This window comes from Kogia breviceps, chromosome 7, assembly GCF_026419965.1.
Source record: "Kogia breviceps isolate mKogBre1 chromosome 7, mKogBre1 haplotype 1, whole genome shotgun sequence".
Taxonomy (NCBI): Eukaryota; Metazoa; Chordata; class Mammalia; order Artiodactyla; family Physeteridae; genus Kogia; species Kogia breviceps.
This window is the reverse complement of record NC_081316.1, coordinates 109,760,065-109,785,521: the sequence shown is the minus strand read 5'-3', so window position 1 is coordinate 109,785,521 and position 25,457 is coordinate 109,760,065. Positions and strand designations below refer to the sequence as shown.

Below are 25,457 nucleotides of genomic sequence, written 5' to 3'. Positions count from 1 at the left end.
AGTCTGTCTGCTTTTAAAATAAACGAAACCAGACGGCTGTTATTTTTAAAATCCTGTGTCTGCTTTTCATAAAAAGTCTTTCCTCCCTCGGGAGGCTCCTAGCCATCAGGTGCTATCGCTGGGACAGAAACGGGCAGTAGTCGCTGCCACCCCTCCACCAAACCCCTCGGATACCCGGGCCCTGTAAAATTCCTGTTGGGCTGGAAGTCCAGATAAAACCTGCTGGAACTGCTTTTCTAAAAGGATTAAATAGGCAATGAATAAATATCAAATAGCTCTCCTTTAAAATGCCTGGGTCTGCGTGCACGGCCATCTATCTGGCCTGCACGGCGACCTTTCCAGCTTACTTCCTGGCTCTTGACTGTGCTCAGAATAGCTGAAACGGGTAATTACGTGAACAATGGAGAAGTCAAGTGTTACTATATCACGGCTTGGAAAGAAGGATGCTAACGAGGCAGTGGGTACGATAGGGAGGGACTAATAGTGCTACAGACCGAGTCCCAAAATCTTCCCGGCAGGTGAAGGGAGGAGACCTCACTTATAAGCAATACCGCAGACTGAGGGCTCCCTTTGATCTTCCTGCAAGGACAGAGGTAGGTAGGCAAAGAACATCCTGAAACAGAAAACTGAAAAGTGTCACCCGTTGGCCCTGAGAGGAGTTACAACTTAAAAACCTCCAATACCCATCTCCTTAGGGCACTCTGAAAGAAGCTTACCAGGGCCGGGCAGTCACGAGGCACAGCCCCCGCGAGCAGACCCAGGGTGGACGCACCTGGATGATGTCCAAGGCCAGGTCGGACCAATACAAGCAGTTGCGCTCATAGTCGAAGTCCAGGGCCACCGCTGCCCGCAGCCCGGTGAGAGGCAACTGCTCGGTGGCTCCGGAGGTCAAGTCGTAGCGGTGGATGGACTTGCGCATGGCGTACAGGATGAACTCGTTCTCCTCTGCACAGACACACAAAGACGACAGGGGGCTGGGCCTGGGGATGCTGAACGGGTCATCTCACGTCCGACCCTCTTCTTTCTCACCCATAAACCTCAGAGCCACTGCACATGGCGCGCGGGTCAAGTGAGAATGTAGGAATCCAGACTTAGAAGGTGGATAAAGGAATCACATTTCTGCCTTGGGCAAGTTTCTTAAACTCCCGTGAACCTCTGTTTCCTTTGCAAAGTGTCTACTTGCTACGTTTTTAAAAAATCTAGATTCCCTCCAGTAGTCATGCTCCCATAGCTATTCTTCAGAGCTCGGCCTAAAAGTTTCGGTCACGCTTGACAAAGTAATTACACCAATCAGCACGTTCTTCCTTGTCACAGGACTGCGTCACGTGGCTTCGTAATCGTGTTGACTAGAGACCCCAACTCACTGAAGACTTACAGCTACGTTTCCTAATCCGTATACTCCCCCGTTCAATATTGTTCACAATGACAAAGAGCAATTTTATCACCCTACTGTATTTTCAAAGCAATGATACATTCTTGGCCACCTACAAAATGCCTTACGGCACAATCATCACGAAGATTCTACTTCTACTTAAATACTTACACAACGTACATACACTGTGCCAGGCATTGTTTGATCCCAGTAACAACTGTACAATGGAAGAACTACTATTAATTTGATTTTACAAATGAGAAAACTGAGAGCAGAGAGGTTAAATAACCCACTCAAGGTCACACAACTAGTAAGTGGCAGAACCAAGACTTGAACTCAGATGGTCTGGATCCAGGATCCATGTTTTAACACCCAACGCTGTTGACACCGATGGTGCCATTTTTCAAGACATAGAAATAGAAGCCCAGAGTGCTTACGAGACTGACTTAATGTCAGACAACTAGGAACGTGAAGAGCTGGGGCTCTATCTCTTCCACTTAGCGAACAACCTGGAAAGCATCCAGATTCTTCCAAGGTAATGGAGACGAGCAACACACCTGCATCCATATCTGAGGCATCCGTCGTGACAATATGTTGCATCTGGGACCAAGTTGCAAATCTGGAACCCTCTGCTGCATGCCTGCACGGTGACTGTGGTTGTCTTCTCTCTCTCATCCCATTCATTCAACGAGTTAACATGTCTTAGCCACCCCTGCTTTATAAAGGCTTCAATATAGATCATGCACCCCCAAAATATAAGTCTACCTACAATTTTTTACCAAAGGTAAATTTGCCTTCTTTTCCTTCCGTATTACTTCACTTCCAAAGTGTCTAAGCTTCCACCACATGATAACAAACCCCTCCCTTTGGTTTGCAAGAAAACCTTCCCACTGTAATCCCCAGGGGATGGAACAGTCAAGATGAAAAGTGCCGAGCTTGTAAATGATGTTGGGATCAAGGATTCTCGTGGCAGCTGCCATGTGGAGACGCGGAGACACATTCACAGCAGCAAGCCCTTCAGCCCACATCTCTCTACCATCTAGAAACCTCATTCTGTTGTTTTTTTTTTCTTCTAACCAACTAGTGCCTTTTGAGTAGAGTCTGAGTCTTGAAACACCTGCCTTAGGATTGGGTGTAGAGGAACAGAAAGCATTTTGTGTGCAATTCTTAACTTAGAAAAGAAATAGAATTCTTGGTTAATCCCAGCCATACATGAGCCCAGCCTAGAGATGTGCGTTATTACCCTAATCTCAAAGGAAGAAAAATTACTTCACTTTCAAAAATCCTTCCAGATGACCAGATTACCTCATCTTTGCAAATATATTATGGTTCCACATTAGTCTTATAAAACCATCTTTTCCTTTCTTGGTACATCCCTGCCTTCTGTTCCATGCTTTAAAAAACAAACAAACAAACAAACAAACAAACAAACAAAACATTTAGGATGTGGCTTAAACTACAAATGAGATTTTTCCACTTCATTCCCTATTCTATCTTCTCCTATCAGAAGAGAAAGTAGCTTTCCTACCAGTTTGGACAGTTTTAAACAAACTGTTTTGTCCCTCACTGAATTACCTTCAGAAATATTTATCACCAAAGTACCTACTCCAGCCCCTTGAGAGCGATCGCTCAAAGCCTGCTCACCAAGCCCTCATCAATAACAGCTCTCGTGAGGGGACTGTTTGAATATTATCCACTCGTTGGTGGGAATCTGCTGAAGCCATGTTCTTTTTAAGTCTCCACAGTGAGGGATGTTAATTACTCGGTAATGATGGAAGATTAAATTAAGGGACTAATGAGCTTAGCATGAAAAGCACCAGGGCAAGCTGGTGAGCAGTGAGCGGGGGAGAGGGCTGCTCTTCCCTGCCCGCGGAGGACGCGGCCGTTCGCTCGTGCTTCCTTTGGCGCCGATGGCTGTTCCATCGGACACCACCACCGCCCATGGAGCCAGCTCCAGTCACGCACCTCCCCTGAGAGGCATGAGCAGGAGGGAGGGCTCAGAGGGAAGAGAAGCCGTGCATGAAAAAGACTAGAAACAGAGCAAAGAAAGGAAAGATGCTAAGAGATTAGCTCTTTGTTAAGGTATCCTAATTTCACGTCTATATTACAAATACCTCAACGTGTGCCATCACCACCAAATCAACTTGAAATGTTTGGAACACATTATACCTTTATAGCACGTGCACTTGCTCCAAAAGTTTCCCCCAGTGAGCATGCATATGATCCCCTCAGAGAATGGGAATGACGCTGATTTGCCACCTGAGTGATGGCCAAGGAAAAGCATGAGGCTCAGAGTCTGAATTTTAGCTCTGTCACTTACCAGATGTGTGACCTCAAACAAATTGTTTGACTCTCTCCTCTGAACACACTTCCTCATATTAAAAAAAAAAAAAATTAAAAAAATGGAGCTAATAAGAACATCTGCTTCACTGGGTAGTTCTAAGGATTAAACTGATAATGCATGGAAAAGTACATTAAAATGTGTAAAATTCCATTAAAATATCCGTCATAATTATTGTTATAAAAATTAAGATAGATCACTTAGCTCTTTCCCAGAAAGCCATGAGTCTCTTTCTATGACAAACAAACAGATCAAGGAACACACAGAAGGCCTAAGGGTGCCCTCAGCCCCCCATGCCTAGAATACAACAGATGCCAAATAAATATTTTTCAATGAACAAAGGGATTTCCCTCTGAAAATGTCTTCCATTCCTATAAAAACATAAGGTTATAAATAAATGTTGTTTGGATACCATGCTTAGGGGGAAACGGGAGCTCTGAGATGCCCGTAACTTCCATTCTTTCTCTCCAGAAGTTTGAAGAGCCGGGTGAGATCACGGGAATGCTTCAACAATGTCTCGACAAGACAAAGGGAAGAAACCACGTCTCACCTGCCAAAGGACACGGCACCAGCTCTCCTTCCAGGCGTACTTCAACATCTCCTCCACTGCAGGTGTCCCCAGAAATCTTCCGATAGCTGTCACCGCCCCCCACCAAGAGCAAGAGGTCAGAAACATCAAAGAATAGTCATAAAGGAACATTTACCCATCCATGGACAATACAGCTTATCTATTCATTTTCCTATAGAGCAAGAAGAAGGAAGTTGAATCATTCTGAATTGCTTCTGCCTGTAAATAAATGAGGCAGCCCAGACAATTTAGAGCACTGTCCCAGGCGAGAGTTTCACATATACCGTTGACCCTTGAACAGCTCCAGGATTAGGGGCACTGACCTACCCACCCCCCCAACTATAGGTAAAAATCCATGTAGTACTGCTACCTCTACCTCAAAATCAAAGGAATTCATAAATGACTCACCCAAATGCAGGAACTCAAATAGTCTGAATAGAATCAGGACTAGAACCCTAGTTCTTTTGATTCCACATTCTGTGACCTCTCATCGAACACAAACTTTCCCCCACCCTAACTTAAAGATCTGTACAATGAAAACAGAGGTATTATATTTACTGAAGATAATCCACATGTAAGTGGACCTTATATGCATTTCAACTGTGTCCTGTTCAAGAGTCAACTGCATCTCTTCAACACAATGCTCTGAAGACGTGCACTGGCTGAAGTTTATGACTTAAGAAACAACTGGAGTTGCAGAGGAGCTTACAGACTTGCATGTTTTTCCACGGGGGCTAGGGTGGGGAGACGAGTTTGCAAACATCGCAGTTTTAAATATCACCCAAGCTACCTGAAACCTGCTACCTTGGAATTCTGGCATTTAGAGTATGAAAGGAACCCAGGTGGTCCCCTGCACTCTCCATGCCAAGTGCAGACCCGTCGTGTCCCAGACATGGCAACCTCTGCGAGACGTACCCTCTGGTTCTCCTGTAAGCAGAACCCACAGGACAAGGCACAGGAGGGGAGTGTGACTTCCCAGAAAACTCAGGATCCGGAACACAAACCTCTAATAACAAATCTTCACTCATCTTGAAGCCGAAGTCACTGAAAAGGCAATTGGGGCTCGGTAAGGCCGCTGGTTGACACACTTCGGGTATTTGGGGACCCTCCCTTGCGAAGCCCACCTTACTGCCCACCACCTGTACTGTAAGGTACTCAGCATGTCCCTTTAATGAATACTCACTATTTTACACTAATGCATTTTCAAAAGAAACTTTATAACAGAGCCTTGATAGGAAAACCGTTATCATATACCATAAATAGACAAAAACGAGACAGATCATGATGCCAAAGACAAAATAATACTGAATTTTTTTAGCTGGACCCAGTTCCCTGCCCAGAGACTCTGGGCCTGCCCTCTCTTTGTTAAAAGCAATTGGCAAATGTGAAGAATTACTAGCACCCGGTGAGACTTTCTCCTTGACATGACTGGAAGGATTAAAAGAGAAATTTAAAGGAACCGTCTTTTTTTCTAAACTAAGGATTCAATGTTATTTAAGAGCATGTCCACCTACTCCCTAAAATCACCATGGAGACCTCCTCGTGCACTTCGGGACCTAGACCTTGAGTCCACAGACCTTCTGCAATTTGGGGACCACACCTCTTCCACACTGGCCAGCTAGCCAGGCAGAGCCCTGGGGTAGGAAGCAGGGGTCCCATGTCTAGTCTTGGCCCCGCCCTTGTCTGCGTGAGCTGACGGCTCTAAAACGAGGCAGCTGTACTTGCCAAGGTCTGGCCCAAACCATAAACTCGTAATCCAACGGGACTTTCCATGTTTTACCCCAAAGCCTTCACTTACTCTATTAAGTAGAACACCTACTACAGGAAAAGTATTAACAGGTACAGGGCAAAGTGGTTCGTGTACATATTACATCACAGTCCCCATTTAGCACCCTGTAGAGCATTTTTCAGAAGGGAGCAGTTTTATTACTGCACCAAACACGTTCCATTCATTAAATCTGGTAAATGTTTATGGAATGGCTGCTTTAAACCTTTTGGGGGACTAGGCAGAGCATTAATTACTCCAATGGCAAAGTACTCTTCTTGGGCAGTTTTTTCAAACTATAGGTCATGACCTAGTGGGCTGTGAAAGCATATTGCAGGGTTCAGACCTGCTTCCTCCCCTCCCCACAAAGAAATTGCAAAATTCATTGCACTGGAAAGTAAATCTTACCTCATAAAACTTCTGTTTACATAGATGTGTGTACGTGTCTACATACACAAATATGTGTAGGTACAGGATCACACTATAAAATACATTGCTTACTAGGAGTTGCAGTGAAGAGTTTGAAAACCACTGTTATTGGCAACCTGGGAGGATATAAAGATGTAAAAGAAACTCTACTCCTGAAATCAGGGAACACAGAGGCAAAGTGACTGTGCTTCCCAGGGAGGCCCGAAACGACTGTTAGAAGTAAGTACAGCTGTCCCTCAGGAGCAGGATTAATGGACAGACCCTAGGAGCTCGCCGATTCTCACTTCCTCTCTTCATGTCCATGTCCAGACCCTGCCCTCCCCACTGCCACAGGCCAGTGCCACCAAACCTTTCCAAGAGCCATGCAGGCAGGCTGGTTCCTTTCCAGAAGCTACAGCAAACAGAGGAACTACAGGATGCCCTGAAACACACCCTTCACCACTTGCATGGTCATCCCCCCACAACCCCATCTGGCCCAAAGCCCAAGTCCAAGAGGGGCAGGGCAGGCCATTTCCTGGTCTCAGCCTCCAGTGGGTTTTAGCTGCGTGGCTGTGGTAGACCCATGGGGGCCAGGCCCCTGGCTTTTGCTTTTGGTTGTTGCTATTGCTGTCTTGGGGGGATTTTCGAGAAAAACAATGACGATTTTAGAGAAAAAGCATAAGAGTGGTCCTCAAAAAAAAAAAAAAATCAAGATTTGTTATTTTCTCACATATTCTTCATTTTGCCTTATCTTCAAGTATTTCATGGGGATAAAAGAGGGAGGAGAGAGGGCTTGTAATCTTTTCCATGATCAGTGTCCCCGAAGTCTCAATCCAGTAGGCAGGGATACCTCAGACCAGCAAAATCCCTCCGATTAGCATTACCATTTAGGGTTCTCTAAGGGAAGGCAGAGGGGCACTGAGCGGACGTCACTGGGAACACTGAACAGCTCTGCGCTTCTGCCACGAAAGCGTCTATGTTGTTACCATAGGACCACACAGCTTTCGGAGAGGATGCTCGCCTTCAGCTGTCTAAGGGTAGCTGCTCTGAGGGTAGCTTTGCAAAGAAGCAGCCTCGGGGTCACCTGGAGCCTGGGTGACTGCAGGGCCCCACGACAACCAAGTCAGGACTTGCATTTTAATCAGATCCAAGATGACTCACACGCGCCTTCAAGTTTCAGAAGCACTGGTCTAGGACGGGAATTGCATGAATCTGGTTGGCTGTTTCGTAAATAAAGCTTTATCGGGTCACGGCCATGCCCATTCATCTAGGCGGCAATCTCGATACATAGGCAGAGCTGAGTAGCTGCAACGGAGACCACATGGCCTGCAAAGCCTAAAACGTTTACTCTACGGCCCTGTTCCCACCTCTGGACTAGAACACATCCCAGGTTTCTGGCTTTAGTCAAGATAAGTGTGGCTTCCCAAGGCAACCTTTTGTTTCTTTATGCTTCGGCAACTACTGAAAAATGAGTTATGTGCTTATGATCAGTATCCATGCTCTACTGAGAGCCCTGCAAATCTGGAATGATTTCATGCTGGATCACAGACTTGAGGGATTGTCTACAGGCTCTGAGACCCTATGTCTCTACTGCTAGCATCATCTTCCTAAAGCTAAGCTCTGTTCTGGTCATCAACTCTCCTCAAAAGCCTCCAAAGACACCCTCCTGCTTACAGAATATGGTCCACGCCCGAGCCTCCACCCTACCGTATTCTCTCTCTTTTCAGCCTCATCTCCACTCACCGACCCTCAGTCATACACCCAACAAGGCATCCAAACTAAACCACCAACTACAATTTCCTGTTTCCACACCTACACGCTGCCACTTCATCTTCCTAGAACGCTCCAGTCATGAATCCAGATGCTTCTTCCTTAAAGCCCATCTCAAACAGTGCTGCCTCCAGAGATTTCCTGATTCCCCAGCAGCAAATCAGTCTCCTCTTTCCTATCAATAATCCCAGTAAAAGCACCCGTTCCTCCTCCAAGGTACCTGCATCTTCTCGTCTCCTGTTACAATGATCTGTGTGCATGTCATTTCCTCCACAATGTCAAGCAGTGCCTGGGATATTTTACTCAAGGACTGATGAATATACATATGTATGTAAATATATATTAAACACTAACCCCCCCCCCCTTGTTTCAGATAAAGAAACAAATTCCCTCTAGAATAGGGCTCCTAACACAAAGGAGTTATCTACAATCGAACCTTCAGCGTGTTCCTTTCTTGGGTTGCCCTCGTAGAAACAAATCCCAGAGTGATCTATTCCTGCATAAACCACTGCAACTTGCCTGGGTGTCACACCTCCACCACATCACACGGCCGTAACACCTAAACGGCATAACCTGCAGAAACTGCCTAGCACGGTTCCGGGCTCATAGGAGATGCTTAATAAATATTTGTTTCCTATGATTGCCTTCCTTTCTTCAGGGGAAGGGACCACACCCTAGTCTGTTTCCCACACCGGTGAGTGACCGGAATGGAACTCAGTCCCTGGCGTGGATGTAGAACCCACCATTCATAGTCCTGTCGGGTACAGGAGCAGTTGGACAGGACCACCGGCCGGTCGAAGTCTTCTCCGTTAAAGCACGTGGCGTGGGGGATCCTTCGTTTGAAAACAGTCTTGTGCCCTAGCAGACACTCGCTACCCCGCTCGTCAGATGGGGACCACAGCTTGTAGTCGTTCTCTGTGCAGGGGACCCCTGAGGAGGAGGAAATGCAGCATGACAGGCAGACCCATGCAGGCTCTCCTGCCCTGCCCGCCCCGCAGCCCAGCCACGCACTTCCCGTGCCTCCTGTTACTGCCCAGCGGGTGTGCAGGCCTCCGGAGCCAGCCCGCCCCTCTAATCAGCTGGCTCTGAGGCCGGGCAGGAGCCCCCTGGTGTCCCCTGAAACACAGACGTCCATCTGAGAAAGAGGGGAAGAAGCAAGCATGTTTGGTGCTGTCTACACTTCTGAAAGATTTCAGCAGATTCTGCAGTTTCCTTTAGAAATAGGTGCCCAGAGGCGTTTATCTCCAGGGAGTTAGGTAGAGGCTGAATCCCTGAGAGATGGTATCACTCAGGAGCACTGTCCGCTGCCTGCTTCCCGAGGCAGCGTGGACGCATCTGGTAGTATGGCCCACGAGCAAGAGAACTCGCTGTCACTGCTCGGAAGGTATGGGATCTTCGTGAAAGGAGACTGAGAATTGGTCAGACAACCTGGACAGTCGTTCCATCTACCCATATCCACTCGAAATTTAAGTAGAGTGGTTTCTACAGGAATTCCAAATACGCCAATGTCTATACTGGTAGTTTATGTCTTTTTCATACGTGTGTCTTTGGTCAGATTAAATGCTGCCTGAAATTGATGAGCTACTGTCAACTCAACACCATTCCAATCAGCAAGCATTTATTAAACCCTTACTGACAATAAGGTGATCAGGCCGTCCAGTGGGTACAATATAAATATGCACAGGGCAGGTTCCTGTGTCTAAAGACCTATGATCTAGTTGATGGGAGAGGACACACCCAGAGTGACAGACACAAATTTGTAATTCAAGGTGTGATGAGTAGACGTTTGCTAGGGACACAGAGAAGAGGGGAGAGATCTTTTGGTTGGGATTAGCAGTCAAACGTATTGGATCCTGACCCATGAGAAGGATTTCAACCAGTGGAAATTGAACCCAAGGGGCATTCCAGGCAGCTGGAATAATGTCAGCCAAAGCAGAGAAGTTGCAGAGGGCAGTGTTACAGGGGGGTGAGGAAGGAAGAAGTATGATAAGGAGGTTCACTCTCCCTGCTCACTTATTTACAGGTCCTGGGTCCTGGCTAGCAGATGGTGATGAGACCCCAGACAGCTCTGAGAGGACCCTGTGTCGCTAGTAGTAGTCACCCACTGGATTTGCCAAACTGGAACTGCTAATTTGGAAGTATGTTTTCCAAGCATTCATTCATTCACATGTTCAGCACACATCTGCCCTGTGCCCGTGACCGCACAGGAAATGAAGATACAAAAGACAACATGTTGGGAGCTTCCCTGGTGGCGCAGTGGCTGAGAGTCCGCCTGCCGATGCAGGGGACACGGGTTCGTGCCCCGGTCCGGGAAGATCCCACATGCCGCGGAGCGGCTGGGCCCGTGAGCCATGGCCGCTGAGCGTGCACGTCCGGAGCCTGTGCTCCGCAACGGGAGAGGCCACAGCAGTGAGAGGCCCGCGTACCGCCAAAAAAAAAAAAAAACAAAAAAAGACAACATGTGGCCCTATTAACAACTGCCCGAGCAACTGCCTCTGAATCTCTCATTCACTTACTACTGCACATGTGCCCATCTTCTTCAATGGATCACAAACTCTTCCCAGGGCGCAGTATCTAAGCTGATGCTTTGGTCAATAGGTATTTGCATGCAAAGGGCCAAGGAGGCAGCAGCTTACCCAAGGCATCCGTGGCATTGACCTGGAGGATCAGCCAGCTGTGGATGTTCTCTTTGTTGGAGCCAAAGATGGTGAAGACAGTGCTCTTCTCGCCAGGTTCCGTGAGGAGCCCGTACACAAACACCGGCTTCTCGGAGAAGATGAATGTTTTCCAGGTCTCCCCTTCGTTGGTGCTGTACCTGCCCAAATGCAAGGAAAAGGATCCTTGCGGTTAAAGTCTCCGAGGCAAGAGCTTGGTTTCCAGATAACATTCATCTGTAAGAGGAACCAGGGCTCCTTGGAGAAGTGGCTGATACTGGGCTAAAGCCGGGCGAGTTTAAGGTTGTGCCAGAAAGGGGGGAAGTGCTCACAGATGGATCCCGATGACCCAGAAGGACATGCGAGCCACCTTGATGGGGCTCCAACTGGCCGGTCTGAGAAAATATGAACCTAACAAAGAGAGATGATGGTAACAGATAATACACTGAATGAAAATAGGGCACGGGTCTCTAAAGGATACCAAAAGGGAAGAGAAAGGGAAGAGGGAATTTTTTTTAAATTATACTGCAGTGCTACCTAATAAATGTTGAAAACAATGACAGAATGAGAAAAGTGACTGTACTATAGTCCCCCACTGTCACAACCGAGGGAGATAAGAGGGCCAGAGTGTTCGCACGGTCTAAAGATATCAACTCACACTCACTGCAAAGGGGGAAATGTAATTTACAGCGGACAGTCTGAGTTACAGCCCTCGACAAACTTAGCATCACTCACAGTGGTTCAACCTGACATCGTGTACCTCCTGGATAAAGCACTGAGGATACCACATCATCTAGGCACTACTATTCCATGCGACTGGACAAATTCAGAATGTGGAACTTTCTACATGACAACTGGTCTGGATTCTTTAAAACATCAAGGCCATGAAAAACCAACCAACCAAAGAGGCAGAGAGGGCTTGTTATAGATTAAAAGAGACTAAAGAGGTATAATAACCAAATGCGATATGTAAACATGGACTGAATCCTGGATTAGAAAAAAAAAAAAAAAAAAAAACCAGCAGCTACAGACAGTAAAGGACAACTGAGAAAATATAATAGTCTATAAGTAATACTGAGTTCATGATCATTTTCTTGGGTGTGATAATGGCATTCTGATTGTGTAGGAAAATACCCTTACTTCCTGGAGATATGTATATGTTTAAGTATTTAGCTATAAAGGGGCACAATAGCTGCAACTTTCTTTCAAATGATTCCAAAAAAATAAGGGTGGCTGGACAGATGGCTGGCTGGATGGATGGATGGATAGAAAGATGACAGACAGGATAGATGGCAAAAGCAGAGCAAATGGACAAAATGTTAACAATTGGTGATTGTTATGGGAGCTGTAGGGGAAGGTCACATGAGTAATTTTTATACAATTTTTCCAACTTCTCCCATAGTCTTAAAAATTAAAAAGTTGGAGGAAAGTGTGTCCTGAGAAATGTCTCCGAGACAGACTACATCAGAACGAGAGAGCAAGCCCTTGAGAAAAAAAAAAAAAAAAGCAGCACTGAAGTAACTGTATTAATTTCAAATTATCTTTTGTATTGAAGAGGAGAAGGAGGAGAAGAAAAGTGTGCCTGATATTCGCTTCATCACCCAGTAAGCTGGTGAGATGCTCACCATGAGAAACCACTCAATTAAGAGGGGGTTCATCAGGGTCACAGAACTACTGGGTCTCTCAAATCCAAATTACATACAAAACTTTTCTTTCACTTTTCCCATGTTTTTGAGATATTAGTTTTACTCACTCGGGATCTTAATACTTGATGTAATTCTTTTTACAACATCATTCAATCCAAACACTTCCTCTTGTCTTGAGATTACTAAAATTGGTACTTCTGCAAAAATGCTATGGGTTAAACCTAGTGGTGGGGCTACAGGGCAATGGGGGTCTAAGCAATCCCTTCCACAGATCTTCCTAAGAGGAGAAATTCTCTTCTGGCTGATATGCTTTTGGTTTAAGCTAACTGAAGCAGATACAGGGATAAGGTAACTCATTCAATCTCTTTCTTGTAGCAGGGTGAGGAGCGAAAGGCTTAGTGCCATCTTTAAAGCAAACTGAACCAGCAGAGTCAGCCTATTACCAGACATGATGGGAGCTATCCGTGTGATAATGCCGGAAGTCTGCCTATTTGCACATTGCCTATGTAATTCTACTTAACAGCTCCTCGAACCCGAGATAACCTCAGGAAATGAATCATCCCATTTCTTGAGAAGTTCCCAGCAGACTCTGACCATATCATATTAATGAGACTAAAAAGCAGGTGCATGGCCAAGAACAGCCCTGAACTTCACTAAGAATAAATTGTGCCTTTAAAAAACAGTGCTTTTTCGAAATTTTGGAGACATGGTAGTCACATTATCAACTGCAACAGTTAAGGGAACATCTGTTCTGGATGAAATGCTGACCTCAAAAGGAGAACTTGTGCTGGTGAAGTGAAAGTGACAAGAACCTTGCAAGAAAACAAACCAAGGCACCTTTATATGCCTAAGAGTCGTGAAAGAGGACGTAGGGCCCCAGCCCTTAGGAACGGAGAATTCAAAACGTTCCAACAGAAGTATAGACATCATCTCATGGCCAAAGCTCTCAAGAAGATGGGACTATAATATAATAATAACATAATGTAACCAAAGATACACTAAATAAGTGAAGCAGTGGTAGACACTCAATTTAGAACACCAATGTGTGGCTGGACAGAAAGGTCCTTGATGAGCTCAGACTTCTAAAAAAACTTATTCAAGATGAGGAAAGAGTCATATTAACCAAGTGCAAAAACTTAAAGGGCAGTAGCAATCTGGTAATTAATTCTAGCCGTCATTCTTACAGCTAGCAATCTGTAGAAACAGTGGCCAAACAACTCAAGCTCAAAACAAGTCAAGGATTATGCTTCAAGTTACCAAAATAATTGGGAGATTAGTGGGCAGTGAGACGTGGGTTGGTTACCCAGCAAGTCCTATAAAGAATTAGAAATGGAATAGGCTCCTTCGTCTGATGGTTAATGGTATAAATAGGAAAGACAGAAAAAGAGGCAGCAGTAGTTAGTCAATTTCTCTTTTGGTTTTGTCTTTCTTAGAGAGAATGATCTTCAAACTGGACATAGCAGAAAAAAGGACGGAAGTTAAAGGAAAATGAATGCAAAATAAAGCACATTCTAGGGAACTGAAAGATTTAAAGGTATGATTGCAGAGCTCCTTTTAATAATCTCGAAAAGAACCACGAGAACAGATAAAGATCGCAAGACTAGATGAGAAAAAGTAGTTGTATTTTCCTTAAGAAGAAAAAGTTGTTTCAAGAATGGAGTACGAAACAGTTGACTGGAGAGGACTTAGACATGAAGGAAGTCGGAGCTGGGAGCTCAAATGGTTTCACACACAAGTCACAATAAATGAATCCCATTTCCTTTTCTCAGGGTAACTCTTGATTTCAGAATAGGGTAATGATAGAGGGCAAAAAAAAAAACTGTCTTAGGGTTTTTATTAAAAGAAATTGAGTGTCTAGGATCATGCTGGTATCATGCGCCAACGTGACGCATGTTTCAGGCTGCTGGGGACAGATCTGGGCTCCACATCTTAAACCTCTGACATTGTGAGGAGGGTCCAAAGGAGAAGCTAGAGGGTGTAGATTCAGGATCCTACGGCACAGGAGGGAAGGAACGGGGGCTGTTTGCCATGGAATAGGAGACACTCTCAAGAGGACAGGGAGAGGTCCTCATGCATCTGAAAGGCTTTGAGGCAGAAGAGAAAATATCTGTTGGATGTATCTCCTTGGAAGTTGAGCCCGCTGCATAGCAACGGGAGTGAGGAGAATTTGGGCTCTCTGTGACCTGAGAACTTTCATTCATAAAGGAATGGATGAACAAATACTTAGTGCACGAACAAATGAGCAACAAATTGTCCAAAGTGACATGGAAGCTCCTTTTGATTTGGCAAAGTCCCCATCACTAGAATTATTCAAGCAAAGACTTGGGTGATCATCCATCACAGATGACAGAGAGAAAATTCCTGCAACGGGCAATGGAAGACAGAACCAGATGATGTAATATGTCCACATCCCTGCTAGGGATCTCCCCGTGGACATACCACAGACACTTCAGTTCAACTTGTCCCCATCTGCACTCATCCTATGGCCCTTCAGGCCAATTCTTTTTCCTCTGCTTTTCTATGAGTGATATAATCATCTTGCCCTGTCACCTCCCCCCATCCCCCCTGACACCGTCTAGTCAAAAAGCAAGTCCTGAACACTTAGTCCTCAAAATGCTTGGTCCCCACCTAAGCAGCATCTCTCACCTCCAGTCTTGGTCCTTTTAAATTCATGCTCCTCAACTTGCGAGAGCCATCTTTCTACACTAGCCATGTCATTCCCCTATTTTTAAACCCTCAGAGGGACCCTATCATTTCAAAAGCAAAGTCTAATGTCTCTGGTGCGGCGTGTAAAGTCCTCAGGGGACCTGGCCCTTGACCACACAGCTACTGCAAGCCTCATTCCTCACACACACACACACACACACACACACACACACCCAGCTGAGATTTACATTCTGTCAATACTAAAGAGCTGCACCTTGCACTCTGATTCATGCTGGTCTCTGCTCAAGCTCTTTCTAAACCTGGGGTGGCATTCCAACATTGGTTTTTTCCCTTGAAGTCTCAGCTCAAGTTTCCTCTCCTCCCAGAAGCCTTCTCCTGTCTCCCTGATAGCATTACTGGCCCTCCTTCTGTGGCCGCCCCGCACCCTGTGCTCACCTCTATCTTATACCTGTAACGGAGCAGGACCCTTTGGGACAGACCCCTCCCCTAGGTCCTCTGCTATAGCTCCTCTCTGACATACCTAGATAACAGTATATGATGCACATTTCCTGAGCTGTTTTACAGATGCTAAAACCACCACCAAATGGAAGACGTTAACTACTCCATGACCATGAGCACGTAGCCTACTGGAACCTAAGGACTGATAATGTTAACCCCTGTGGCACCATCCTGTTCCCTCATCATCAGCCAATCAGAGAATCGTGCAGGGCTGATCACATACCCTGTGACGCCCCTCCCTCACCTGGCCTTTAAAAATGCTTTGCTAAAACCCATCAGGGGGTTCGGGCTTCTTGAGCACTAGCTGTCCCAGACTCCTTGACTGAGGCCTTACAGTAAACGCTGCACTTTCCTTCACCACAACCCGGTGTCAGTAGATGGGCAAGTGGACCCAAGTTTGGTTCAGTAACATACCTACTATATTTAAATGACCTGATTTTGCGAGCGTCGTTCATCAGGAGTAAGACCTCTTACTTTTCTGCCCCTGGCACACAGAGGGGCATTAATTAATGCTTTTTTGTTAAAGGAAATTAACGGCACTGAATTTTCTTTTTTTTTTTTGCTAACCCCATCTCTCAGTTTCTCAACAGTTAAAGGTTGATAAGAATACGTGTTCCTCTCTAACTCACAGGGCCAAAGACACCACATGGGGGTGAGAATGAAGTGGGGGTGGGGCTGGCTCTCTCTGCAACCATCCAGGTAAGTTACTAGGAGAGGAGGTTCCGCAACCACGAGGACAGGTTAAACGCCATCTCCCACGTTCCAGAACTGTGAAGCTGCTTCCAGAACTCAGGTCCAGAAAAGACAGCTGCTCTGCTGGGTGTAGTCTTTGCAGTGGCTTTTCAGGACTCCCCAGAGGGAAGCCCTATGAAATCTGAAATCTCCTATGAGGAAAGATGCTTTGGGGAAAGTCCAAGGTATTAATAGTAACTACCAATATCATTATGCTGACAGGCAAACCAGCAGGAGGAAATGGAAACTGATCTCATCCATCACTAGCAAGTCGACAAGCTTTGGTTTGGGTCCGTTTTTGGTGAGAGTGCAAAAACACAACAGCCCCTTCGCTGAAAAACACTGATTCTACACAAGAATGACCTGCAACCCCTGAGCAGGTTCCCAGCGACAGCATGCTGAACGAAGGGGTAAATGACTCCCAGAAGAGTTTCTTGTGTATTCATTTCAGACGTGTAGAAAACAGGAGCAAAACACAGCATTCCACTTCTTACTCTCAGTTTCAATTAACAACAACAAAGAAAACAGCCTCACGGGAGAATCAAGGCAGAAGCTGAAGCAAGTAATCATGAACTCTTAGTTATTAACTATGTTAATCAGGGAGAGAAAGACATGAATTATCTAAAAGAACAACCAGGGACTTCCCTGGTGGTGCAGTGGTTGAGAATCCACCTGCCAATTCAGGGGACAGGGGTTCGAGCCCTGGTCCGGGAAGATCCCACATGTCGCAGAGCAACTAAGCCCATGCGCCACAACTAGTGAAGCCCGCGCGTGTAAGAGCCCGTGCTCTGCAACCTACAACAAAGAATAGCCCCTGCTCGCCACATCTAGAGAAAGCCCGCACGCAGCAACGAAGACCCAATGCAGCCTAAATAAATTTTAAAAAAACAAAACAAAACAAACAAAAACAACCAAAAAAAAAAAAACCACCCCAAAACTTAACTCTTACGTTAAGCAATGTACTACCCTCTGTCCCCACTAAACCTCTCACTAGGGTTACTGTTGTTACGGCTTCCTCCCTAAGGTTGGATAAGCTTTGGATCGGAAAGCTCTTCCCCCGGCCTCTCCTTCCAGCTGGCTCAGAAACATCTCAGAGCCACAGTGGGGCTGGACAGCTCCCACAGGATGCCTCATTCACCTCTGCATCCTCGGTTCCTAGAACATCTGGCTCCTTGCGGATATTTAACAAATGTTTGTGTAATTGACCTGAAATGATGCTTAACAGAAATATGTTCCATCTCCATCCAGCATGGACCTGAACTCTTGACAGTCACATTCTCACCAGATTGCACACATCCGGGGACCCCTACTCACGTTTGAGCTCCAGGGACTGTCATTTACAACAGAGAATAACGGAAGTGCCCCCACCCCCAGGGACTGCGATTGCCACGCTACCCCACCCTTTCCAGTTTTATAAACCAGGAAAAAAATAAGCAATCTTGGAAGACTAAGTGTGCATGACCTACTTATTTGAACAATCAAATATTTACTAAGTGCCTGCTAGCCTGCATAGAATAGAAATCCTTGTCTACAAAGACCTTGTTAATGAGTTGAGGAAACCAGGCATATAATGAAAAGGTAACTAACAAAAGGACGCAGCATGCGATGAACGCCAAATCAGTGAGACAGCCGCCAATAAATACTATGAGACTCAAAGGAGGGAGCCATGGCCATGGCTGGGGAGACCAGACTTAGACGTGTCTGAAGTCCTTGACCAGCAAGAGAAATCCAGGTGAGTCAGAAGCAGCCTTCACTCATGTGGTTTAAGGATCTGAACTAATTACAATATTTATTTCCTGCTTCTCTTCTGATGAAGCTGATAGCACACAGGTCAAAAGCAGAGCAGCAGGAGAAGCAAAAAAAAAAAAAAAAAAAAACAACTCTGTGAGCAACATACAAATGCCAGGTGGCTACACTACACAGATTTTGGCCAAGCTCAGACTGATATTTGGGACACATGCACCTGTCAATAGGAGGCCTAAACATATTCTCATATTTGCAAATGTTTTATTTGAACCATACCTACAGACACCTCCACATGACCTGTGCAAATAGAGGGATGCTAGAGGGTCCATATCCTTAAAGTCTACCACCCCAAAATCATTGTTCAACATCTGCCTAGGGCACTGTGATTTTCTGGCAGCAGGTCTATTTTCCTGATCATGTTTTCCTGCAGCTAGCTAGCAATGACGCTGCGTTCCCCCAAGCACATATGCACCGACAGATGGTGTAAGAGGACCAGAATCACATTAACTACTCCAGAGAAGCCAGCTTGGAATGCAAATGTAATCTGGAGGAGAGTTAAACAGGGAAAATCAGGAACTGTCTCGGCAGTTTGACTGCCACACACAGAATGAAATGTATTCCTAGGGAGCCAAACTACGTCCCCTACCGTACTTCTCAAGGAGCGTCCCGAACATCGCATTGTGTACTTGTGTATCTCACCACTAGAAGATGGAATCCTTGAGGGTGAAGGAAAACATCCTATGTCTCTTTAGATACACATCACCAGGCACCATCAGTGCTCGCAAAATGTGTGAGATGGGAATTAATAAATTAATGGATAAATAAATGACGACACGAATGTGGGAAGCATGTACCCTGCGACTGTCCTCATTTGAGCAAACGTCAATCTGAATGGGGACACAGTCTGTTGCGTACAAACAGGACTTCTTCTGACTCCTGGCTCTAAAGCAGATGCTGACCAGAGCTGCACAGACCAGAGACCAGCCAGGTGGAGCGCAGAACACTGGGACTTTGCTTCTCTCTGCTTCTTGGAGGCCAGGTCACTCAGCACATGTCCAATTAACCACAAGGGAAACCAGCTAAGAGCTCTTTTTTCAAACCACCCACCTCTCTCTCTTGCTGCTGGCCCCGTTTCTAAAAGGAGCCAAGGAAAAGAAAGCTTTCTCCCTTGCGTTAAACAAGATGATTCTAGGAGCCCTCTCCCCATCCTTTAGCAATCTGTCTCATGGGTTCAGCCCCAAAACAAGGAGAAGTGAGAGAGTCTGTCCAGACCAAATGTTAGCAAAATTAACTTCTGTCCTAACTCAGACTAAAGTAATGAAAGAATTGGTTCTGATAAAATCAGACTCAAGAAAGCAGAGGTTACTAACTCTTGACATTTTTGCTTTTGAGAGGAATATACTGCAAAGAGTACAGAATGTAATTGAAAGACCTGAGTGCTAGTCTTGTCTGTTATTAACAAAGGGGAGGATCTTGGGCAAGTTACTTTACCTTTCTGAGCCTCAGTTTTCTCATCTAGAAGATGAAGCCATTAACCCCAACTGTCCTTTCCAGGTCTATTTGCAAGAAGCCCCAAACCAAAGGTATCACAGTAAAAGTCACTTGGCTATCAAGTAATATACATTCTGAAATTACTACTCAGGTATCATTATTACTCATTCTATGAGTAACTCTGTGCTTCACACACAAAGCAAAGAAAGACAAGTTGAAGAGCCTCTAGTTAATTTTTTAGCCATTATTAATTTATATTTATATAGAGCTGTGCTTTTTCAAATCAGTAAAATGATTTCCTTTGCTCCTCTCTGAGATAGGAAGGGCAGCTTGTCATTCCCACTTAATAAACAAGAAAAATTTAAGTAATTTCCCAAGGCTGTCAAATTGTGCTGTCAATAACCTAGTGCTACAGAGATAATCCACTTTTAATCACAGAGTTAAATTTCTGGGAGAACAGTGTGATATTAAAAAGCTTCACCAGAGACACTTACTTCAGCTCGTTGGTTTCCACGCCTTGGGCGATGGCCAAGATGATCCCGCCATGGTCTCCCCATGTGTAGTAGTGAGGTCCAGGAAGAGCCTGAAGAGAGAGCGCCAGTGCTGATGTCACTGCCACGGAGATGGCCGGGCGTAAATGGTACACACCGCACACACACGTGCACACACACGGCAGGGATATCAACCACCTGAATACAATATTTCCATTTCCAGAGCACTTCACAGCCATTATCTCATCTGATCCACACAGCCCTGGGGCTGGGCAGAGCAAGTTCTCACATCCCAATGTTTTTTTGCCAAATGAAGAAACTGGAGTTCCTATTAAAGTGGCAGACTGTAAATTGCAGAGGCAGGAGTCAAACCCACATCTCTGACCCTCACCAAGCAGCTATTAAAAATTAACCAACTAGAGTTCTGGTTTGACTGTGACAGTATAAGCCCACTACAGCCCATCCTTCTCTTTAGTTACAACTAAAAAATTTGGACAAAATATTCAATACAAAAAGACAGCTACCTGAGGATGCTGAAAAGTAAACAAAATAAGGCAGCTTATGAAGGGGATTTAAAACCTAGAGAAACTACCCAAACAACTGGGGCTTCCTGGTACACCTGTGCCCTGAGGGAATGCCCCAGCCTAGAATACTTTAGTCCCAGCCAGGCAGCTAAACTTTCAATGGAAACTTTTTGCCTAAGGAGTCAGGAAAAGAAGCCCCTGCATGACGGAGAGAATGTAGATGGAATCCCAGAGGGGAGAGCATGAGGAAGTAAACCCTCTAATTCTGTGGATGGACTCACGTATGTTTCAGCCTAACCCCTAAACTGTATGTGTGTGGAACAGACCCAAACTAGCACAGAAAAGACTTAGCAATCTGAACTGAGATCTCCAAAGAACGCAAGACAGAAGTTACGGTCCGAATCTGAACAGGTTCATTACATGCTAAAACAAAAACAGCAACATCCTCCAGAAGATTTCATTTCATGTCCGGGATGCAATCCAAAACTACTCAACATACAAACGGATCGGTAAAAAGTCTCCAATTCTCCAGGGAAAAGACAATCAATGGGTGTCAATTCCAAGGTGATCCAAACGTTGAAATTACCAAAGACTTTAAAACAGTTCTTATAACTGTGTTCCATGAGGTAAAGGAAAACACACCTGAAATGAGCAAAAGAAAACAATTCCTCCCAGAGAAGTAGAAACTATTTTTTTTAAAGGAATGAATTCTAGAACAGAAAATAAAATATCTGAAATAGGAAAGTCACTGATGGGCTCAATGAGAGAATAGAAATGACAAAGGAATTAGTGAATTTAAAGACAAATACAGAACAGTAGAAATGATCTATTCTGGGACTTCCCTGGTGGTCCAGTGGTTAAGAATCCACCTTCCAATGCAGGGGACACGGGTTCAATCCCTGGTTGGGGAACTAAGATCCCACATGCCACAACTAGAGAGCCTGTATGCTGCAACTACAGAGCCCACGCGCTCTGGAGCCTGCAGGCCACAGCTAGCGAGAAGCCTGCGCACCGCAATGAAGAGCCCTCACATCTCAACAAAAGATCTCACATGCCACAACTAAGACCCGACACAGACAAAAATAAATAAATAAATAAATAAATATTTTTTAAATGATCTATTCTAAAGAACATACAAAATAAAAGACTTAAAGGAAAAAAGCCCCAAGAAACTGGGACAATAACAAAAGGTCTATGTATAATTGGAGGCCAAGATGAACAAGAGAAAGGGACTGAAGCAGAAAAAATATTTGAAAAAATAATGGCTGAAAATTTCCCAAATTTGTTGAAAAAGATAAATTTATAGATTCAAGAGATCTGTGTCCCCAAAAACAATCATCACAAAGAAAACCACACCTAGAGACATCAGAACAAAACTGCTGAAAACCAAAGATAAGGAAAAAATATCAAAGCTTCTTAAGGAAAATGACACAATACATACAAGAAAATGGTAACAAATGATTATAGATTTCCCATCGGCAGATAGCACATCTTTAAAGTGTAGACACAACTTGGAGATACTGTGGTGCAGACCACCACAATAAAGCAAATACCAAAATGAAGTGAATCATATGAATTTTTTGATTTCTCAGTGCTTATGAAAGTTATGTTTGCACCATCCTGTAGTCTATTAAGTGTGCAATAGCATTATGTCTAAATAAAACAATGTACACACCTTAATTAAAAGTGCTTTACTGCTATTAAAAAAAAAGCTAAGCATCATCTGAGCCTCCAGCAAGTCACAGTAGTAACATCAAAGATCACTGAACATATATCACCATAACAAATATAATAATAATAATGAAAAAGTTTGAAATATTGCAAGAATCACTAAAATGTGACACAGACACAAAGCAAGCAAATGCTGTTGGAAAAACGGCACCAATGGACATGCTCGATGCAGCGTTGCCACAAACCTTCAATCTGTAAAAAATACAATATCTACAAAGCACAATAAAATGAGGTGTGCCTCTATGGAAAGAAAATTACTATCAATCCAGCATACAATATCAAACAAACACATCCCCCAGGAATGAAAGTGAATTACCAAGATTCTCAAATGAAGGAAAATCAGGAAAAGGAAAACCAAGAACACATAGCTAGTAGATCTGCTCCACAACAAATGCTAAAGGCACATCGTCAGCCTGCTGTAAAATGTACCGAGGGAAACAGGGATCTTCAGGAAGGACGGAAGAGCAAGGGAAATGGTAAATATCTGGGTGAATATAAAAGACTAGTTTTCCTCTTAAGTTCTTTAAAATCCATACGATGATTAAAGCAAAAACAAAGACACTGCTGAGCTTTTAAATATGTGTCAATGTGATAAAAAATGAAAACAAAAAAGTTGAGAGAAGAGAAAAGGGATTTATTTGGTTGCAATGTTCCTAAATTTTATGTTAAATGCAATATTATGTTAAATGTAGTATTAATTCAAAAAAGACTATGAAAGATTAAATATATATGCTGTAATCCTTAGAGCAACCACTAAAAAAATTAATAATACTACAAAGAAATATAATCAAAAGGATAATATTTAAATAAAAATAGAATACTAAAAATACCTAAATAATACAAAAGGAGGCCATAAAGGAGGAACAGAATAATTTTTAAAAATGAAATTTAAATAAACAAATACATAAAATATTAAACTTAAATCCAACTATATCAATAATTATATTAAATGTTAATGGCCTAAGCATTTAGTTAAAAAGCAGAACTTAGCAGAATAAATTAAAAAGACCCTCACTATATGCTGCCTATAAGAAACACTTCAATGTAAAGACACAGATGGGTAGAAAGTAAATGGATAGTAAAAGATATATTATCCAAATAGTAAACATAAGACAGTTAAAGTGACTTTCAATATCAGATAAAAAAGACTTCAAGACAAAGGGTATTACCATAAAGACGAATATTCCATAACAATAAAAGGGACAATAAATAAGAAAAAATAATTATAAATGTGTATGTACATAATAACAGAGCATAAAAATACATGAAGCAATACTGATAGGATTTAAAGGAAAAAAAGACAATTCCACAATCATAGCTGGAGATTTTACCACCAACAATTTACAGAACTGCAATATATAGCAATTTATGAAACTAGCCCCCCACGAACTGCAATATATAGCAATTTATAGAACTAGCCCCGAAGTATGTAGAAGGTCTGAACAAGTATCAACCGCCTTCATATAAATAACATCTGTTGAACACTGCATCCAACAATTGCAGAATATACATTCCTTGCTAACGCACATGACATACTCACCAAGACAAACCACATGCTGGATCACAAAACAAGTCCCATTAAGTCTAAAGGACTTGAAATCATATAAAGTGTATTATCTCACTACAAGGAAATTAAGATATCTATGAAAATATCAAATATCTGAAAACTAAACAACCCTTTTCTAAATAACTTATCAGACAAAGACAAAAAGCAAAAGGGACATTATGAAGTGATAAAAATGTTCTGGAATTAGATAGTGGTGATGGCTGCACATCACATCACTTGTGAATATACCTAAAACCACTGAACCATATAATTTAAAGTGGTATATTTTATTGCATGTGAATTATATCTCAATTTTAAAGGAAGACATTAAAAAAATATTCTGAACTGAATGATAACAAAAATACAACACATCTAAATTTGTGGCAATACAGCTAAAGTAGTATTTACAGGGAAAATTAGAGCTGTAAATGCCTACATAAGAAAAGATCTAAAAATCAATAACCTAGGGCTTCCCTGATGGCGCAGTGGTTGAGAATCCGCCTGCCGATACAGGGGACACGGGTTCGTGCCCCGGTCCGGGAAGATCCCACATGCTGCAGAGCGGCTGGGCCTGTGAGCCATGGCCGCTGAGCCTGCGCGTCCGGAGCCTGTGCTCCGCAAAGGGAGAGGCCACAACAGTGAGAGGCCCGCGTACCACAAAAACAAAACAACAACAAAAAAATAAATAAATAAATAAATAAAAATAAAAATCAATAACCTAAAGTTATACCTTAACAAGCTACAAATAGAAAAGCACAGTAAATCCAAAGTATACAAGGATAAGAGAAAGGTAATACTACAGACGAGAAATCAACAAAATAGAAAACAGACAACAGAGAAAATTAAAGCCAAAAGCAGGTTCTTTGAAAAGATCAATAATATTGACAAACCACTAACTAAACTAATCAAGAAAAATAGAGGAAAAAAATACAAATCACCAATAACAAGAATGAAAACAGGTTATTACCACAAATCCTACAGACATTTTAAAACATTAGAAAATACCTTGAGTAATTTTAAGCCAACAAATTCAATAACTTTAGATGAAAGGACAAATGTCTAAAAATATACAACTCACCAAAACAGACATAAGTAGCAGAAAATCTGAATAGTTTTCTATCTGCCTGAGAAACAATTTCTAAACAAAAACATTCTCAAGAAGAAAACTCCAGGTCCAGATAGCTTCACTGAAAGATGATTCAAGAAAAAAAAAAACACCACTCTTATGCAAACTTTATCAGAATATAAAAGAAGAAGAATTGCTGCTCAGTTTGTTTTACCCTGACACCAAAACCTGACAAAAACATTACCAAAAAAAAAAAAAAAAAAAAAAAAAAAATTACCGAGCAATATCTCTCATAAGTAACACAAAAACCTTTTAAAAACTACTAGCAAATCAAAACTAACCTTACAGGGGCATCCCTGGTGGCACAGTGGTTAAGAATCCGCCTGCCAATGCAGGAGACATGGGTTCAAGTCCTGGTCCGGGAAGATCCCACATGCCGCA

General features: G+C 43.5%; 1 protein-coding gene across 2 annotated transcripts in view; it reads right to left on the bottom strand.

Moving 5' to 3' along the window:
• The window catches only part of SORL1 (sortilin related receptor 1), a 260,002-nt gene that overhangs the window by 71,707 nt on the left and 162,838 nt on the right, over positions 1-25,457 (bottom strand). For both annotated transcript variants that reach the window (XM_067039159.1, XM_059069777.2), the window contains exons 12-17: positions 20,153-20,241; positions 10,861-11,039; positions 8,968-9,154; positions 5,197-5,325; positions 4,264-4,349; positions 773-945 (exon numbers count right to left, since the gene is read on the bottom strand). In XM_067039159.1, the coding sequence (XP_066895260.1) occupies positions 773-945; positions 4,264-4,349; positions 5,197-5,325; positions 8,968-9,154; positions 10,861-11,039; positions 20,153-20,241 (843 nt within the window). The remainder of the gene's footprint in view (positions 1-772; positions 946-4,263; positions 4,350-5,196; positions 5,326-8,967; positions 9,155-10,860; positions 11,040-20,152; positions 20,242-25,457) is intronic.